This window comes from Scleropages formosus, chromosome 23 (genome assembly GCF_900964775.1).
Source record: "Scleropages formosus chromosome 23, fSclFor1.1, whole genome shotgun sequence".
NCBI lineage: Eukaryota > Metazoa > Chordata > Actinopteri > Osteoglossiformes > Osteoglossidae > Scleropages > Scleropages formosus.
This window is the reverse complement of record NC_041828.1, coordinates 1,650,151-1,669,682: the sequence shown is the minus strand read 5'-3', so window position 1 is coordinate 1,669,682 and position 19,532 is coordinate 1,650,151. Positions and strand designations below refer to the sequence as shown.

The window sequence follows — 19,532 nt, the reverse complement described above, 5'->3', positions numbered from 1 at the left end:
TTTCCTCCCACAGTCCAGACGTTTCAGGTAGAGCGGTATGGTGGTCCTATGGGTAGCAGTGTTGTCTCACAGCACCTTGCTGGTGCCAGAGGACATGGGTTTGACCCCAGCCTACTGTGTGGAGTTTCTCTGTCCTCCCAGTATTGGTGTGAGTTTCCTCTGGGTGCTCTGGTTTCCTCCCACAGTCCAAAAACTTGTTTCAGGTGAATAGGTTCTTCTAAATTGCTCACAGTAGGTGTGAGAGCGAGTGTGTTGCTCAGCTGTGTAGATGAGTGGCTCAATGTACTGTAGTGTAATCACTTGGGGTGAAAAGTGTAAAGCGGTGACTAAATTGCCTGTGGTCTGTGTGTTTGGACTGGCAGTTATTCAAAGCAAAAAGATGTCTCATTTTCATATAGGTTTATATTTACAGGCTGATCTGTGTCTTCAGCCAACAATAAACACTGCTGAGAAGACAGTAGAAAGGGGAAATTTGGAATTACCAGGATTTCTACATTCATTCCTCATAAATGTGGTCTCCTCTCCAACTGGGTCATAACAACACACAATCTCAGTGTTAAATACCTAATTTCAAAGGGTTCATCAACTTCTCCTTGCAACTCTGTGACGTGGGAAAATGCGCAGAAGCCCCGCGCTCCTGGGCAACAAATGGTCTCCTTTGAGATCCTTATTTATAAACAAAATGATTTATTGTCGTGTGACAGATTTATTTAAATAAATAAAATTATTTATTATTGTGTGCCTGTGTGTCCCAGCTGCGTCCCTCCCAGTGCAAACACGGCCAAAGAGTGGCGTAACAGGGCAATGCCTTTATTTCCCAGCAGCCTGGAGCCTCCATCCAGTCCCAAGGGCAGAACCCAGACAAGCGCATACAAAAACAATTCCAGGAAATACACTTTTGTATTATATTCTTTTATATATTATATTATATTGCTATTTATATATTTATAACTTATTTATCCACACATATTTAACAGATCAATTCTTTTTCTCTTTTTTGCAGTAGTACACTTATTTGAAGAGTTAAATCTAAGTTACATTCATGTATTGTCCTCACAGGCAGAAGGAAACGCAAGTGGATCGCAGGAACGGAGCAGACCGGGCGATGCCAGATGACAACGAAAAACGGACGTGAGCACGGACCCGAGTCCGGGCGGCCGACGCAAGACCACACAAGAAACCGTGAGCGAAAATTCCCTCGAAGAGGCACGTTGCGGCAACCGAAAATGAAGTACAGCAGCGGGGGGAATTAAAGACAGGTCCCAGGGACGTGAGCTGCGTCCGTTAACCAGATTAACGCATGACAAACAACACTTTTTCAGACTCAGCCTGAGCCCCAGTAATTATTCCATTGTGCTGAAAATACCATGTGATGAAAAAGCAAAAACATACGATATTGCAGTGAACTATCAATCGACAATCAATACTAAGGTAAAGTGCTTAAGTGGCCCCAGCACCATCCATTTGCCGCGCTGCCTAGGTGATGCTGCTCAGAAGTGGCTCAACCGTACAGTCAGCCTCCGACCATCGGGCTGTTCCACGCCGCCGTGGCCCCCGGCTACCGCAGCCGCGCTACAGCAAGAGCCCCTGCGGCGGGGGGGGGGTCCCGGGGGGCCCCACGACTCCCGTTCCACTTCTCTGCGCTCTCTTCGCCCATGTGTTCCAAACCTGAGGGCGATTCCGGGGGAAGGCGTGGCTGACGGACGGACGGACGGACAGATGGAGAAGCAAGCTAACGTTCTAGCAGGATACACGACAAACAGCGTGTCAGTGGGTGAACAGCCAGAGGGCCAGTCCACGCGTTGTGCATCGCTTCGTTCTGTAAGGCAGGTCATTTGCGTGACAAAGTGCGCGGCTTCCGGTCAGTCGTCCCGTACTGTGCGACACCCACCCCACCCCCCCGGGACTGCTCCGTCGGCCGCGGGCCCCTGCCTGGGGCGGGGGTCTCTCTTAATACAGTGTCTGTGCAAACAAACCATTGTATTGGCGAGACAGCAACACACACCCTCTCACGCACAACCGCGCAGTCATGCAGACTCATGCATACGGCATTTAATACAGTTGTCACGGTTGCTCGGAAATAAATAAAAAATGAAATAAAAATGTGCGCCAGTACAGTTCGCAGTTCGGTACTAATTAACTCGCACGACTGACAAAAGTATTCCCTTGCAGAGCGGACCCCGATGGCTCCCTGCGGCGCCTTTCTGGACACGCCCGCTGGAGAAGCCCACTGAGCTGTGCTTCGTCAGTTGGTTCCTTTAACCGCCTGGTTTTGTGGCAAGAGGCGTTTCTTCACGTTTTTGCAACATCGAGAAGTTCGCAAAAAGTTTTGCGCCGATTCCCAAAGAGGTAGAACCCTTAAAAAGCTCTGCGGAGGGACGCCGTACAGAGAGACTGACGGGTACAGAGCGGAAGGAGATGGAGTTTGTCTACCAAATCAAACAGAATGTTGAAGAGAAAAGAAAATAAACCGACTTGTGGAGGAAAAGGAGCTCTGAACACTTGATCTGCGGGAACATTTCGCTCCCTCCTCTGTGCCCCCTTCACACATACAGCACCATGTTATCGGGACAGCGCAGGTTGTCTGAAGGGGGTGGAGCACGGCAGGTGGGCGGGGCAGATGGGCGGGACACAAGAGGCGGACCCCGGCAGCCCTTGGGACGGGGGGAGTCGCCGCCGTCATCGGAGGTGAGCTCGGCGATGTCGTCCGACTGCGTGTCGGACATCTCCAGGTCGCTGCGAATACTTTCGGGCTGTGCCAGCGTGGCGTCCCGACGCGCCTCGCCGAGCGACGGCTCCAGCGAGAGACCCAGGGAGGAGCCTGACATCACTCCGCCCCGTCGTGAGCTGCAGTCCTGAGGCTCCTCCCCTTGACCCGGTGCCATGGTAACAGGAGGCTGGGCTAGGTCCTCTTCGCTGGCCAGACACAGATGGCTTGGTTTGGTCTCAATGTCCACCTGAATTTCCAGGTTGGTGCACTCTCTACAGAAGAGCAGAATGTGATCACAACATGGGTCAGCGTTGCAGAGCAAAGGGTGGGAGCTCATCGGACGACGATGACGACAACAGTACCGCATTTTGCCGTCATTGCCTTCGTTACGAGAACGAGCCATTATCGTCGTCACCTCTAGCACAGTCAAGTCAGCGGAGGGGCGTTCGCTCACCTGTCGGGCAGCGTGTAGGAGGAGGCGATGGAGCCCGCCATGCCGCGGGTGCTCGCACAGTCGCTGGCAGCACCCATGCTGCCCGTCTCCCTCCGCGCTCCGTCCTTCTCCAGATCCCGGCTCTGGACTTCGAGCCTGGGGCGGAAGCAGTGATGCAGCACGGTGAAACGCAGCCGAACGCCGTCGAGCACATTGGGATACAGTGAAACGGGCGATCGCGGTGAAACACGGTGAAATACAGGGGACACGGCAGTCAGAAGGAGTGCCCCTCCCTGCCTCCGTACCTGCTGTATTTGCCTGCTCTGGCACCTAAGGCCCCTCCAGCCAGGGTGTTAAAGCGGGGGGTGTCGCCCAGGGCCCCAGGGGCCCCAGAAAGGCCCTCGCTGGGCGAAGTGGTGCTGAGGCCACTGGCCCCACCCTCCAGGCTGCTCTCACCCAGGCTCGGTGACTTCAGTGCCCGCCAGGCATCTGCCACTGATGGAGCGACGGAGAGAGTGGCGCACGGTCAGCTACCCACCCAACAGCGAAGCCTTTCTGCCTGCGAACATGTATGGCCGTAGCCTTACTCACCCGTGATCGGTCCGTCATCCTCGTCGAAGTCTATCCGGACACCGCGGCCCTTTCCCCGGCTCACCCCGCAGCCGCCCCCCCGGCACAGGGAGATGGGCACCACCCCGTACACGTATGCGAGCATGATGGGCACACCGATACCTGGTGGGAGACGCATTCGGTCAGTGCCGCAGGAGTTTGCGAAGAGGAGCCCGGGAAGCGGAGCTCTCCGCTCTGGGTTCCAGCTGGTTTTGCGCCGGTTATAGAGCAACCTTCATCTGCAGCTATTCCTCACCCACGCTGACGGCAGCGATGACGGGAGCAGTGATGATGGACAGTGCGACGCCGCCCGTGATGGCCAGGTTCCTCCGGTGACGGGACGTCTTCTTCCCCTCGTAGTGGGAGTGGATCTGAGGCCCAGACAAAGAGAGGGTCACGTGAACGTTCCTATCTGCTTGAGCGTCTGGGCGTCAGAAGCAGCAGGATGGCGACATGCGGTGAGCTGGACAGCTGTGGAGCCGTAGAACTTCTCTCCTTCAAGGCCACCTGCCTCAACATCGCCGCCGGTCTCGCCACGTCACTCACCTTGCGGCCCACGTACACAGGGATCCCGATGACCATGGCGGGCACAGCGATGCCAGCAATGAGGGTGATGCCCACAGGAGCACCAATCAGCGTGCCCAGCTGCCACAGGATCTTCTTCTTACGGCTCCACGGTTTCTTCCCCCAGAAGGTGCAGCCGGATGGACTGGGGGGGACACGACATGGAGGAGAAGAAAGAGGGATCAGACAACAGGAGAGAAAAGCTTCTTTACTTCTTTGCTCTTATAGAATCAGTTCATTAGTCACAAAAAAAAAAAACGGCATCATTCTCACACAAAACAGGACTACGAAACCTGGCGCGTGTGACTGCGAGAGCCTGACTGATGGCGGCTTCGTTTTGCTTACGTCACCGCATGTAAAACCTTTCATTCCCTCTGCTTGGCTCCAGAGTGTTATCAGAGACCCCGCCCCTCACTAGTCTGAGGCCACGCCCCTTCATCGTGATTTCTTGGAAGTGAGGCCAGCGTTCCCGAAGCGTGTCCTTACAAGTGAACCCAGCCGAAGCGAAAGTGACAGCAGATACATTATCGAAGGCGATGGCTTCTGGACAACACAGAACGGGCTGGTTTATGCAAGGATGACCGTTGTGAAAAATGAGTGGAGGAGCAGAAGTAGAGGAAGGAGACGGTGATAGTGGAAGGTTACTGAGCGCTGCTGTCAAATGCCCTGCGGCGATCGCCAGTTTTTACCTGACGTGGGGCCTGAACTCGCCCGAACAAAAAATGATGGGAGGAGCCAGGAGACTAAACATGAGGCCCATACACTGTCCCATCGGGCACTTTGGCTTCTCTAAAGTTTATCTTTACTGGACTTTGCGATCACAGCAGTCTGACTAATGGACCTTCTGATGTTTAATACAACATGTAGGGGTAAAGAACCCTCAGTGTGACCTATGACCTCACGGAACCTATGGAAGCGGGGCACCCCTCCCTACCTGAGGTAATGCAGGTCTGATATCTCCTTCATGCACAGCCAGCAGAACTCACAGCCACACACGGCGCATGTCATGTGGTTGCAGCTGCCGTCGTTCATCTTGATGATGTAGGCGCCGCAGCGCGGGCAAGGCTTGATGTCATCGGCTGGAGACGGGAGGAGGCGGAGTCATGCAAAGTGAAAGTCTCTTTTCCATTGGAAGATTTCTGCGTGAACGTCATGTGTGTTTGTCCTCCAAGCCAACAGATGGCAGTAAAGAGCACCCAGAATAACGGGAATTTAACGTGGGACCTCTTTACAGCCCGTGTCTGCTGTTCGAGAGGTCAGTGAGTCTTAGTTTTTTTTATTTATTTATTACAGTTAAATCCAAGACTCTTCAGGAAGTTAATCTGTGAATAAACTGACCTTGTGGGTTACAGATTTCCATTTACATTTATCACTTAGCAGACGATTTTCTCCAAAGCAGTATACATCTCAGAGAAAATACTATTTATTCATTACATTAGGAGAAAGAGACACCGTTGCAGACATGTGATTCTTAAGTAAACCTAGTTTGTTACTTTCCATTTGACGCACTGATGTTCATCGCTCGAGTAGGTGCACAAAACTCAGAATAGATGAATCCTGATCACATTCCTAATATTTTTTTCATAAGGTACACAAATATTTACATACAATACAGGCGTAGCGGCTGTGTAAAGGCTTATCTGGGGATGATCATAAAGTTACGGTGCATAAACGTTGACATCGTACACGAGCTGGAGAGATCTTGGGCGAAATGGGTCCGGAAAAGGTGAGGTAGACAGAGTTTCAGCAGTTCTGAGTGAGAGGGGGAGGTCATTCCACCACAACGGAGCCAGAACCGAGAACCTCCGAGCTTTACGTTTCGTGCGCGGGACCACCAAGCGAGCAGAAGTAGACAGACGAAGGGGTCTGGTTGGGGTGTAGCGATTGAGACAGATATAGATCTTGACTTACAAAATGTTCCAAAATGTGATTGCTAAATCTCTGATGTTATTCTCTGTCAAGTACAATATAATAATCTCCCCATCCCAGAAGTGCTGAGGTTTGACTGGAAAAGGTGAGAGTCTCCAATCTGGCAACCCAGAGAAGGAAAAGTGCAACTTGGACCAACATGGAGACCCACAGAAGGGCAGGCAGACCCTCGGGGTGACACGCAAGGACGCATTCACGGCACACGTTTCAGTAATGTGGCAATAGAACTCTAGTGTGACCGGCATGAAGGAAGGAGCAGCGCAGTGCGAGTCCTCTGTGGACAGCAGCAGACACCTCTTATTGCAGAAAAGAAAGGGAGATGAGCCACATGGGCAGCCGTGCGGACACTCACCGGGACCCTGTTCCTGCGTGTAGCTGGGCGAGTGGCTGCTGTGGGCGTGCAGCGAGAGCGCCCTCTGTTGGCGGGCCGAGTCGCACGTCTGGTTCGGGTGCCACACCTGCTTGCAGTGGTAGCAGAACTCGGCCCCGCAGCCTTCCCTCCGACACACGAGCCGGGGGCAGCTGGCGCACCCGGAGGCGATCACGGCGAACCTGGGTGGGTGTTGCAGGAAGACGATCAGCGAGCGGCGGCATGTGTGGTTTAACAGGGAACGCTGAGCGGCGCCCCCTCGACGGCCAAGTGCGAAGCTGACCGAGACGGACGAGACGACGCGGGCGGGTTGGAGCCCATCTGGCGGGACGCCGCCGCCATTGCCGCTACCGCCGCTACCGCCGCTACCGCCGCCTCCCTTGGCCTCCGTCCCCCTGGCGCTCGTCTACAGGTGCCACAGCCCACCCACGGAGAGCAGCTCCGAGTGTGTTTGCGAAACACCGCAGCCTGCTGTCGGTAAACAGCGCGCCAGGTGACGGGTACGAGGGAGGTACGGCTCGGCTACATCGAAGCGTTGCGGTGGAGGGACGACGCCGTATCGATGCGAGACTCCGTCAGGCTGTTAAGTCTGGAGCCCTTAATGGCACAGTTACCAGCAGGGTCCCTACTGAAGTCATCATCTTCTTCATGACGTGTCTCCTGCTGCGTCTTCGTCGGCAGCCTCTCGGGGCGCAGTGTGGTTCAGCGATCGAGGCCCTGGGTTCTAGCGACTCTCACACACCTTCGTTAACCGTTAATGCCGGTCAGAGTCGCGGCAGTCTGATGCCTATCCCGGAATCAAGGAGGGTTTTAGACCCGGCTCAGCTCAAAGCGAGTAGCGCCGCTGAGCTGCGAACCGAAATCCAACAGCAGTCAGAATGCGGTTCGTGCAAAGGACTCGGGTTCGAATCCCACTTCCTGCTCTCGTATCACTGATCAAGGAAGTTACCTAAATCGATACTGTAAAAACTGTATCATTTGGTAAATTCATCAGCCCAATAACGGTTATAATTTTTATGACAAACACGTTTCTGCTTTTACTTAATCTATAATAAAATAATCCAAAAATCTTCAAATTCAAATTCATTAAAAACGGAAAAATTTTTTCAGAAATGAATTGTTGAAAAGCACTGAAAGGTTCAGTAATTAAGGTGCTGATCACGGAGCACAAAGGGTGGTTTTGTCCCACCAGCGCCGCTGTACAAAGGGCTCTTTACACGTCCTTTACACCTATCTGTCCTCCTCCTGTCCCTTATGTGGATTTGGGGACAACTGGTGAGGTAGTGGTTACAGCTGATGCTTTTGGACCCAAAGGTCCCAGGTTCGAATCCCACCTCCAGCTGCCGTACCCTTGAACAAGGTACTTACCCTAAATGGCTCCAGTAAAATTACCCAGCTGTATAAATGGGTAAATAGTTGCAGGTAGTTTAACGCTGCAAGTCGCTCTGGATAAAAGTAAATGTTAATGTACATATGTCAGCATTTGTCCCAAACCTGGACGCTGCGGGAGCCCCCGTACGACACAGGAATTACATTTGCACGTTCTGGGTTCGTTTGGCTGCCGCACATATCCGTCCGCGTGAGAAGCGCTGCTGTATATAAACGATTGCGGCTCGTGCCGGACGAGCCTCTCGAACCTGCGATCGCGGTGCCCCCGGAAAGACGAGGAGGCGGGCGACAACGCAGACGGCGGCCCTGGAGAGCAGCTTCACTTCAAACTCACACGCAGTTCTGGTGACAAACTCTTATTTCAGGTGTGATGAAGGACTTGAGAATGTTGTACGCGCACACACACACGCACGACCAACGAGTCCGTATCAACTGCCTTAATTAAACCCCAATCCTAGTTACCCCGGCAACATTTCCTCCGCACTGCATCCCAGTCGCCGTAGCAACTGACAGCCGAGGGAATAAGCCGAAGGTCCTCGGAGATTCTGATTGGTCACTGCAAACTGTCAATCGGACAGAGCTGTTGCTGGTTGGGCGCGAGGAGGACAGGGCACGGGGAGATGGCCGTTAAGAGCATACACACACACGAACAGAACAGCGGACACTTTTTATGGGGGGGGTGCATCAGTGATGCATGAGCTCTTTGTTTTAGTTTGCAGTAACTGCACACTGAGACTGAATGGATTTTAACCCGTTTTCCAACCCATGATGAGGGTCGATGCGCAGGATCAATACGCTGACCTCAGTTACCCAGACACTGGGCGGAGATACATGATCCTGTGTGTGCGCGCGTGTGTGTGCGTGCGTATGGCCATACGAGGGTGGGGCCTCTCTGGGTCCCAATGGGCTACATTAACAGACACAACAAAGGGCTGAAGGAATCGGACCCACCCACTGCCCCCCTACCCCACTAATCTTATTTAAACACACACACACACACACACACACACACACACGCTAACCAGTGCTGTCCCAACCCAAGGCAGTTCTCTCTGATCTTCCTTATATGTAAACACACATTTTAATGTGCACAGGCACAATAAAGACACAAAGAGTCAAAATGACCCCTGTCGGGACCCGCGTTTTTACACGTGCTCCTTAGCATGATCGCGACCCCGCAGCAGCCCATCCCTCGCCGCATCCGCGCACTGTGCCAACCACCCCTTACTGAGAAGGCCACTGCCGCCGCACATCTGTGACCACCCTGCCACGATGCACACACACATGACCCCTCCCTCCAGAGGCTACAAATTTTCCCGAAACGGCTCCACCGCCTCCGGCTCCTTAACCGCTCTCACCCTCCCCCGCCTCGGAGGTCCACCTACCCGCAGTCGGGCGCCGGGCACCAGCGGCAGTCTGGGTCAGAGGCCAGGCAGCGGCGCAGCAGGAACTCTTCATACTTGTCCACGAGGGCGGCGTCGTCGAGGATGAGGGCCACCTGGCGGGGGGCCAGGCGCTCGGCGCACTCGGGGCAGCTCAGCTGCACACGGCTCTCGCTGATCTCGATGCGCAGGTACTGGCGCAGGCAGCACAGGCATGAGCGGTGGCTGCAGCCCAGCAGCGGCGGGAGCTGTTCGGCGGGCTGCCGCACCAGGCACAGCGGGCACTCCAGCAGCTCGGGCCCCCCCGGCGACGAGCCGGGGGACGACGCCGGCTCGGCCCGGTCCGCCGACTCGGTGCTGGAGGGGGCGGGGCCCGTGGCGGCGGCCAGAGCCGCGGGCGCCGACGGGGGCTGCTGCAGGAGCGACTGCTGCTGCTGCTGCTGCTGCTGCTGCTGCTGCTGCTGCTGCTGGAGCTGCTGGGGGGTCGGGGTTCCGGCAGCCGCCTTGCCCCCCCGGGAGCCCCGTTTGCTGTGGAAGAGGCTGCGGAAGATTCGACCCCGTCTCTTGCCGGGGCCTCTGCACTTTGGATTGGGCACTCCGCTCACCGAGGAGCGCGGCGACTCCAAGTCCCTCTCGGAGCCCATCTCCTGCGCTCTGCGGGGGGCTCCTCGGTGAACGCCGTGCCCCTCCCGCCCACTTCTAATTTGACCGAGAGCGACGAACCAGTCAGGGGACGACGACGCTCGCACACAGGAACCCGGCGTCAGAGGAAGAGAAAGAGAAAGCGGCGGACCGCCCCTGTGGCTGCTGCGTCGCGATCGCCGAGTCGCGGGGCGTCTCCTAACCCAACAGGTGCGTGCGGCCGCCCTCCCCGGCGCCCAGGACGCCTCCGAGACGGAGCGCCGGCGGTCAGGAGCGAAGGGCTCGCTCTCCCTGGGACATTTAGAGAGCTGTCAGGTGGAGGCGAGCCCGTCGAACCCGGGAACCCTGTCGAAGCCTTTCACGGGAAGAGGGAAGAACGGGAAAGCGGGAAATACGTCGGCTCTCCGGGCTCCGTTCCTCTTGGGGCCGCTCGGCAGTCGTGCGCTCGCTCACTCGCTCGCTCGCTCCGTCTGTAAGGAAGGGAACAGGAAGTTGATAATGAAAATGATCGGCTGGCGGACGGAGCATGCTCAGTGGCACCGCCTCCGCCACGCCCTCTCCGTCCTCCCTCGCTCGCTCGCTCACTCTCTTTCAGTTTCACATTAACCCTTGGAGTGCAGAGCCACATAACTGACAACGATACATGCGCCCACGCGCACACACACGCACATGCGCGCGCGCACTCCAGGCTCATCTCACCGCACACACTTTTACCCAAAAAGGGAGCCGAGATGAGGCCGCACTCTTCTTCTCCTTTTTCTCCACACTTTTAGCTTTTGTCTCTCTCCATCTCTTCCTCCCTCACACACACACTTGCACACACAGACAACCGCGCTCCCTCTCCACTTCACACTGCGCTGCTACTGCTGTTGCCATGGCGATCCTCACTGCGAGCACTGCAAACGGCGACCCACACACAGATTCTCCGGCACTAGCGTGCGCACTCTCCTTAAACACGCACGCGCGCTAACGCACATAGATGTTGAGAGACGCAACCCGACACACACACGCCGTGGGGCGCAGGGAGCTGCGGAGGGACGATCGGGCAGCCGGAATCTGTGCCGCTGCGTCCGAAACGTCCCGCACACGTCAGCCAAACGTGACCGTGTCCCTGGTTTCTCCCCCAACGCGACCGCTTCTGTCTGGGACCGAATGCCATCACCGAGGGGGAGGGACAGGAACACGAACACACACCCCTGGTTTAGATGATGAACCCGCTGGTTCTGGGTCAGTAGTACAGCAGGCAGCCGACCCGCCAAAGAGCACCTTTGTGTGTGTGGGTGTGTGTGTGTGTGTGTGTGTGCTTCTTGCCATCCGCTGCGTAACCTGCTCCAAACCGTCAGCCACCCCTCAGGGTGACTGCACTGATTTACCCATTTATCCAGTTGGGTCATTTTTACCATCTCGAGGCCCTTGCTCAGGGGTACTACAGCAGGAAGTGGGATTCGAACCCAGGCCCTTCAAGTGCAAGGCAGCAGCTCTGAGCTCAGCCTTGTGGCATCTGAGTCGCACCCTGTACCACGGTGGAGAACTACGGTACGCAGAGAGAACTGGAAACACGGCGATGTCATTTGAGTGCGTCTAGAGCCCGCCCCTAGGGGGCGTGACACTGCAGGAAGACATACCTTAGGCCACGCCCCACAGCAGCGCCAAAGCGAGCTGAGGAAGACAAGGCAGTACCGGCGAGCGCATCACTGACGCGCACAGCACAGCGGTCGTCTCCGTGGGGTTTGTTTCCACTGCGTTGTCATGGAGACGCACGTGACTCCCGAGCGGAAATCTGACAAAACCTTGTTTCAGGACCAAACGCAGCATCTTCCTTCCTCCAAGGAACCGAGGGTTCGAGGTGATGCCGTATTGGTGTATCTGGGCCTCCAGTGCCACGGTTTACTGACTCGCTTTCCATCGCCCACCATGAACATGTAACAGCTCCATAATGGGGTAAATAGCAGAGTAAACACCTGTGGTTGTGCAACAGAGGGAGAGCGCAGGAAGAAGAGATGGAGGAGGGAGACAAGAGGACGGCTGGTCTCGTACCCAAGTCCCGAGTGGTAGCTGAGGGCCCTGCGAGATGGGAAGGCTCCTGGCCCCTGACAAACACACACACACACAAGCACGTACGGAAAAAGTACATACGCACGTAGACACACACACGTTGCCAGGGAAACACATACTGAGAGCAAAAAATATAGTGCTTCTGCAGTCTGGTTGTTGGTTCAACTCTCAACTTCTGTCTTGAATCAAAGTACCTACCCTGAACTGAGACAGTAAAAATTACCCTGCTGTGAATCTTCTGCCAGGCGTAAGACTGCAGAGTGTGTAGGTGCACGGAGACGCACACTCGGCCCTGTTCCGCTGGACCGTAGAGCGTGTGTAGGCAAAGCTCTCGCTTCTCCGACCCCACGGAGACGTGAAACATCATCTCAGCACTTGAAGCCGGATGCCCACACACACACACACACACACACACACACACACACACACACACACACACACACACACACACACACACACACACGCCCGCCCACTCCAGCAGTGAGGCGCGACCTGGAGACCCCCCGGCCAGAACACACCCCCCCCCCCCGAGTCATAGCGAAACCGTGACCTGGAATTGTCCCCTAGAAGAAAGTGCGTCGTCCACGGCGGCACCCGGAGGACACTCCCGAGGACGCCGGGGGCGGACGGGAAAACGAACGGATGGACGTCGGGTCAAGTGAAAGGGCGACTCTCGCCGGAAGCGCAAAGGACGGGACCGAAGTCGTCACACTCTGGATTGTCCCTGGACACACGCCCCTTTGGACGCCGGGGACGCAAGAGGAGGACAGAACTTTCTGGAAGGACTGAGTGCGCGTGCTGAACAGGAGTCAGCGTCGAGCTGGCAGCACTAAACATTCACATCATACTGGATATTTTCTGCTCATTTCACATGCTGCTTACTTTGTTTTGCTTACTTATATACAGTATTTGGTTACTTTACGTGTCTCGGAGAGGCACGATTATGCTGCTCGGGGACGAGAGCGCCCGTCCAGTGTGGAGGGCGCAACCTGAGAACCGGACCAGGTCACTGCGGGAAAACCGCAGCAAGACACAGCGCAGAGAGGAAGAAACTGAGCCACACGTTTACCCTGATTTACCCGTACGGCTTCGCTTTAACTGAGACCTGTGGACTGAATGGTTAAAAAAATGTATTTATTAAAAATATACATTTCCCATGTTTTCCTTTCTCACTTTTTCTCTGCCACTTATATTCTGACTCCTGAAATTTGGCGATAAAAAAATAAGTTCCGTGTGAACGGTTACACGCATGGGGTCCACCCGAACAAGTGAGTCAGTTAATAACAGTTAATGTTTTATTAACGCTAATATGACACCGATGCGCTGCCGTAGCGCCGAAGGTCTCGACCCCCCGCCGGACTTCCGCCATCGGGCTGCTGCACCTCACAGTCGCCACTTTAACGTGACAAAGGCAAAAACGGAAGAGGAAGTTGAGATGTTCAGAAATAGGCGAGAACCCTGGGGGGTGGGGGGGTGTGTGTGTGTGTGTGTGTGTGTCGGGGGGGGGTCTGGTCACCCACAGCCCGAGTGGGGCGGCGCTCTGCTCTACTGCTGGTTTCTCAGAACACAGCCCAGTTCCTCTGGACTGACGGGGAGCGAAACTGAGCTGAGAAATTCCTGAATGCCCCCCCACCCCGCTTCCACAGAAAAGAGTCACGTGGGGCAGCGATTACCGCGGTACGGCGCCGCTCTCCAATAACACGACGTTCGGGAAGCATCACGGCAAAGCGGGCCTCGTTCCTCCGGGCCACTGACAGGTTTCGCACGCGAATGAACCAAAGAAAAAAGTGAACCTCGGCACCGGGGCCTGGCAGCCGCCACGTCCTCCCGGGGTTTCGAACCTGCGGCCCGGCGCTTCGCGGCTTCGCGAAGGGACACGAGGTCAGGAGCTCGAGGACGACCGTCTCCCGAGGTAACCGCGGCACGAAAACCACCGCGTGCATCCCAGGGGAAGTCCAGGCGTGGTCACGGCAAGGGGGGGGGGGGATGAGACGTTCTGAACGTCACTCTGCCATCGACGCAGGGTCACTGTCGTAGGCCTCTGTGTGTGTGTGTGTGTATCCGACAGAGCCCTGGTGTTAGTGTGTGAGCCTCCACACCCCCTCTTCCTCTGGGGAGACTGAGACCGGGCCTGTTCTTGGGGGGGGGGTGCATGTCACTATCTACATCACTACACTGGTACACTGCTACAGTACAACACTAGTACACTGGTACGGTACTACAGTGGTACACTAGTACAGTACTATACGGGTACAGTACTACAAAGGTACACTACTAGTACGGTATTACACTGGTACACAGCTGTCCACGCGGAGATGCTCAACGGTTCCGTGTCCCGCATCCTCCCTGGACGTGTACGAGCCATCCGGTGCGTGTGTGTGTGTGTGTGTGTGTGTGTGTGTGTGTGTGTGTGTGTGTGTGTGTGTGTGTGGAGGGTCCCCACCGGCCGCTGTGTGTCACGCTGCAGGTATAATTGACTTGTCACTCACTCCGCGCGCGCGCTCTTGTCCCAAATTCACGCTGATCGGAGGGACGCGGACATTGACGTTGACATGTTTTATATGTGTTGTTCCACATCACGTCCTCGAGCGCAGACACACACACACACACACACACACACACACACACACACACACACACACACACAGCTCTGCTAGGCTACACGACGAGCGAACACATGATGATGATCACCGTCCCCACCCCAACGCACCGCACCGCACCGCACCGCACCGCACCGGACTCACCGCTTCCACCCGCGCGCTCCCACTTCGCACTCGGACGATGTTTTTGTGATCGTCGCTCCTCCTCCGCTCGAATGAATCTGCTACGCGTCTCTCCCGCGCCTGGAGCCGCGAACGCGGACGGACGATCTGAGCCCCTCTCGCTGACGTCATGGGGGAAAGCCCCGGCCCGTGACGTCAGACGCAGACTGGCCGGAAGCCCCGCCCCGCGGTGTCACCACAGCCCTGGCCGGCGGGCGCTCCCGCAGCGCGAGGGACGATGTCACGACCCAGGAGGAAACGGTGGGAATCGAAAGCGCAGAACTTGCCACAGATCATAGTAAAAGTGCGAGGCGTTCTCTCACTTGTCGAGTACCGCTTTCCCGTAAAACGGAGGCGCCGTGACTGAGTCAGAGGGCTCGTGGCGCGGTGGGCGGGGCTTGTCGCTCCGCCGCAGGAACGCGACGACGCGATTTATTATTCTACTACTTGCGCTTCTGTTCTGGTCGATGCTCAACTGCATTTCGTTGCCGTGTACCTGTACTATGCATGGAATGACAATAAAGTTGTTTCTATCTATTGTTGTCTTGGCGCGCACCGTGGGACACAGCAGGGTGTAAAACCAGCCCCCCCGGGTTCGGCGGCACGAGGGACCAGCGGTGTCAGTAAAAGAGCCATTTGAAGCAGGATGTGGATAGAAAAGTCCTTTTATTAGCAGGGACACATCCGGGCAATTACAGGTCATTTTCCTTGAACAGAAATTGTTGCCCACAGCCCGTGTAGCACCTTAGCGCCTTAACCCGAGGAGCACCCACCCCCCACTCTCACCCACCCCCTCTTCCCTTCTCCAGAAGGCAGGACTGGACAGGGCAGGCAATGCTGCTCAAACGGCTGCAACAGAGAATAAGGAGAAAACAAAACAAGAGAAGCCACGGGTCAATGGAGAAACACTGCAAGACATGTGAACATGTGAGAGCTACAGCTAACGAGCTCTCTGCCCCCGGGGGGCCCGCGAGGCCACGAGCAGAAGCGCGCGTCCGCCCCCTGGTGGGCAACAGCGGTACTGCACTGCGCCGCATCGGGCAGCGAAACCAAAACGCTACGGAATCGGCCTCGTGGAAATAGCACTTGAAAGTGACGTGGAGGCGGAATAAATGGAAGCTCTTCTACAGTACATATTTTAAAGAAAATAAAAAACAGTTTCATGCTACAAGTGGAAATGATAACGTGGAGCTTCGCAACAAATACGGGCATCGACAATCAGTGGCTGACGGTGGACAAAAAGTGTGTGCGAGAAACTGTACAGTCACACTGCAACAAGAAAGAAAAGAATAAATCTCCACTAGTAATACTAAGACAGCGAGCACCAACTGCTGGATCCACCGGCTACGGTTTTGGCTCCCCGCGCTGAGCTCTTGGGTGTCAATCGGTCTCTCGGAGGTGGTGAGCGGGCAAAAAAGACAAGACAGAGACAGGGACAGATTGTGAGAACATTCCCACAGGGCTCAATATTGCAAGAGTGGTTCTTTTCCTTTGAAAAGACCATTTTCTTTTTTTTTTTTTTTTTTTTTTTTTTTGGGGGGGGGGGGGGGGGGACTGGAGTCACAGCAGAAGAGGGAAAGAAAGGAGGAAGGGGGGGAGCTATACAAAGAGGACCAGGTCTTTACAGGTGGTAGCAGAGAAGGCAGCAAGGATGGAGGCGAAGACGAGGTCTGGGGACTGGGAGGCGTCGATGACCCGGTGCAGCCCGCGCGCCCCGTAGTACTGAACCAGCGGTGCCGTCTGCCCGTGGTATGCCTCGAGCCGAGAGCGCAAGGTCACTTCGTTGTCATCACTGCGCCGCATCAGTGGCTCCCCGGTGATCTAGAGGGCAGCAGGAAATAAGAGGAATACACACCTCACTCACACACACACGGTCCAAACACTGCAGCTCTGCACTGTTGTCCAATTGACTACAAGTCACTGTATGAGTCATCAGCATCGAGTGAGGAGGAAGAGGACAGAGTAAGACAAGTACCTTCCATTTCCTAAGAAAGGGATGTACGGGCAGAAAAAGAGGAAGCCATGAACACAGCACTCATCACTAAAGGCAGGGAACGAGGGAGAGAGAGAGAGCAGGAAGGAGAGATTCTCTCCACATCTTCCTGCCAAAGCCTTGAACTGAGAGCTGGAGCTGAAGGAAGGGTTCTGGGTTCTCACTGGAGAGCAGCACCAGGCCAGAGTCCCAGTGTTACCATGAGGACATCACTGTTGCAACAAGGGTAACCTAATGCAGTCTCTCTCTCTCTCACACACACACACACACACACACACACACACACACACACACACACACACACACACACACACACACACACACACACACTCCTTTCAGCAAGGAAACACTTACATCATCCTTCATGGGGACTTTGGGGGGGTTGAATTCCTCATGGTAGGACCTACCGCTGGGCTGGTGGATCAGTCTGGAAGGGGTTGGAAGTTACGTGGATGGGGGGAGGTGGGGTGGCAGGGAAAGGGTAAACAGAACACGTGAGCCATCACATGCCATGATATCCTGGAACTTCAAGAGTCCTCACCATTGTGTTCCAGCTGGCCACCCTCCCCAAAAACTGCTGCGAGACCCTCCACCACCGCTCACCTGCCGCAGATCCTGCGCACCAGCAGCGAGTCGTCCACCCTGAATTCGATCACGGAGTCCAGCTTCTCCGCGCGCTTCTCCAGCAGCTCGTCCAGCTGGGTGTAAGGAAGACTGGCGGTCACGCGGGACACCGGTGGCCGATGAGACACCAAATCACTGTGGCACTGCAGCTACTCACCATCTCTGCCTGTTTGACCGTGCGGGGGAAACCATCCAACAAAAACCCATTCTTGCAAGGCGGCGTGTCCAGATTCTTCTCAATGAGCTCCACGACCATCTCGTCGCTCACCTGTGAGCAGGACGAATGCAAAGTGACCCACTAATGGGCACAAAGACACAGACACACACAAACACACACCGAGTACACACCAGCTTGCCTTCATCCATGGTCTTCTTCAGCCTCTGCCCGAGCTCCGAGCCTGATGCCACCATGGCCCTCAGCATATCACCTGTGGCCAGGTGACACACACAGTATTGCTCTGCAAGGCGGGGGGCCTGCGATGGGCAGATGAAGGAGATGATCAGATGGGCAGTAATGCAAACCACAGTCCTGAAGGGGCAGCAGAAGGAGCGACAATGCAGAACAGAGAAAGCCGACACTTCTTCCCATCACCCTTAACCCTATCCTAACTGCTAACGTTGAAGGTTTGTCGTCATAAGTACAAGTACTGTGTACAAGGTACTATGAAGTTCTCGCTTGAATGCTTCTCCACAGACTACAGACAACACAAGACAGTACTACAAAAAAAACCCCAACAACAGTAAGCAAATAGCCAAAATAATTAAGTGACAACGTTAACTGTAACCCTAACCAGCAGGGGACGCCTGAACTGCAGTTCTTCCTTACAGCCAGTCGACCGCACTCAAGGTCAGGGACCGACGCTCATCGGCGATGGGGCACAACGGCCAGAGTACACGGCAGCTACACGAGCCCGGGATCGAGACCTGGGCTGTCGCTTCACTCAGCAGCGAGACCCCCCCCGGAAGTTCTAGTCGTCCCATTGGGTCACAAACAAAGCGTTGCTGCTCTTATCAGTTTCCTTTGCTCATCTTCACACCACTTATGGCTGAGCAGCTGCCCTCGCACCGAAACCTTCTTCTGCACCCTGCCGAGAGAGGCCTTTGGACCCAAGGAGCAAATTCCACCAAACGATGATCACAGTTATCTGATCTATTTATCTGACACTTTACTCGAAAGTGACTTACAAAGCTGCTTACAGTGATTTACCCCGTTTGTACAGCAGGATCATTTTCACTGTAGCACTTAGGGCCCCGCCACAGAATCACAGAACCTGATCAAAGACACCACAGCAGGACTGGGACTTGAACACCTGCGACTCTCCAGTAAAGGTTTTACCCTTTCGTGCCCTGGACTGGAGGACTTCTACTCCAGTAATTCAGAGTAAATCCCCTGAGAACAGGAGCAGGAGGGACTGGAGCCAACAACGTTCCGGGCGCAGACAGTCCACGTCACCGAACACCGCGCTCCCAGGAGAACACGCCACGGTCACGTGGTCTGGAGCGCGAGCCGACCTATCACTGTACCAGCCGGACAGGTGGCGCGAGGCCGGACCCCTCCGCACGGCGCCCTCCCGCGAGCTGCGCGCGCGCAATTCGGCTGCATGGGGACGGTTCTACAGAAACGTCTCTGCGGGGATTCCGCCTGTTATCGAGTTCAAACGTTATTCGCATCTTATTTGTCCGCAAGTTCCGTCCCGAGGCGACTCGACCGATTGAATTGGCCGCGCAAAACCCCGCCGCGTCCAGTACCTGGGTGCCCTTCCCAGCGCCGGGGGGCCCGAGCAGTACAGCCCGGATTCCCTTTCTGACGTCGGACACCGTGTCGTTGAGCTGCGTGCTGGGGGCCATGACCGCTGGACCGCGCTGAACACCGAACGACCGTAAGGCAACGCACTCCTCTCACTGGGAAAGAACCCTCCTCGTCGTATCCGCACTTCCCAGCCGCGGCCCGCCCCTCCGCCAGCAAGTCGCGCTCTTATTGGCCAAGGCTTCTGTCTTCGAGTAGTTGTTTTGTTTCTATTGGTTGGCAGGAAGGACACAGTTTGTTCTTCAAAACTTCTCATTGGTGGA

The 19,532-nt window shown here is 55.5% G+C and overlaps 2 protein-coding genes across 4 annotated transcripts; both read right to left on the bottom strand.

Annotated features, from left to right (window-relative positions):
• Window positions 1-741: 741 nt before the first annotated feature.
• rnf19b (ring finger protein 19B) lies at window positions 742-14,960 on the bottom strand. Of its 2 annotated transcripts, XM_029248380.1 has the most exons (10): window positions 14,828-14,960; window positions 9,390-10,498; window positions 6,598-6,797; window positions 5,251-5,395; window positions 4,299-4,461; window positions 4,009-4,123; window positions 3,735-3,875; window positions 3,449-3,638; window positions 3,165-3,299; window positions 742-2,982 (listed from the first exon to the last, which is right to left on the bottom strand). In XM_029248380.1, the coding sequence occupies exons 2-10, from the start codon at window positions 10,028-10,030 to the stop codon at window positions 2,544-2,546; spliced, it is 2,169 nt and encodes a 722-aa protein (XP_029104213.1). In that variant the 5' UTR covers window positions 10,031-10,498; window positions 14,828-14,960; the 3' UTR covers window positions 742-2,543. The 2 variants fall into 2 exon arrangements, with proteins under 2 accessions (XP_029104213.1, XP_029104214.1); XM_029248381.1 differs by lacking the exon at window positions 14,828-14,960 and having other exon boundaries at window positions 9,390-10,548.
• Window positions 14,961-15,485: 525 nt separating this feature from the next.
• On the bottom strand, window positions 15,486-19,436 carry ak2 (adenylate kinase 2). Of its 2 annotated transcripts, XM_018759899.1 has the most exons (7): window positions 19,212-19,310; window positions 17,811-17,936; window positions 17,620-17,730; window positions 17,442-17,536; window positions 17,193-17,265; window positions 16,471-16,666; window positions 15,486-15,694 (listed from the first exon to the last, which is right to left on the bottom strand). In XM_018759899.1, the coding sequence occupies exons 1-7, from the start codon at window positions 19,308-19,310 to the stop codon at window positions 15,687-15,689; spliced, it is 708 nt and encodes a 235-aa protein (XP_018615415.1). In that variant the 3' UTR covers window positions 15,486-15,686. The 2 variants fall into 2 exon arrangements, with proteins under 2 accessions (XP_018615415.1, XP_018615414.1); XM_018759898.2 differs by lacking the exon at window positions 15,486-15,694 and having other exon boundaries at window positions 15,994-16,666; window positions 19,212-19,436.
• Between the last annotated feature and the right edge of the window lie 96 nt (window positions 19,437-19,532).

What these genes read in the sequence shown, in the direction of transcription:
- ak2 (XM_018759898.2), bottom strand. Translation starts at nt 19,310, where the DNA reads ATGGCCCCCAGCACGCAGCTCAACGACACGGTGTCCGACGTCAGAAAG. An exon ending in CCATGGATGAAGGCAAGCTG is followed by an intron (nt 17,731 to 17,810) that starts GTGTGTACTCGG and finishes TCCTGCTCACAG; the next exon opens with GTGAGCGACGAGATGGTCGT. An exon ending in CGGTCAAACAGGCAGAGATG is followed by an intron (nt 17,537 to 17,619) that starts GTGAGTAGCTGC and finishes CCTTACACCCAG; the next exon opens with CTGGACGAGCTGCTGGAGAA.
- rnf19b (XM_029248380.1), bottom strand. Translation starts at nt 10,030, where the DNA reads ATGGGCTCCGAGAGGGACTTGGAGTCGCCGCGCTCCTCGGTGAGCGGA. An exon ending in TCAGACCTGCATTACCTCAG is followed by an intron (nt 4,462 to 5,250) that starts GTAGGGAGGGGT and finishes TGTCCCCCCCAG; the next exon opens with TCCATCCGGCTGCACCTTCT. An exon ending in CATCGCTGCCGTCAGCGTGG is followed by an intron (nt 3,876 to 4,008) that starts GTGAGGAATAGC and finishes GTCTCCCACCAG; the next exon opens with GTATCGGTGTGCCCATCATG.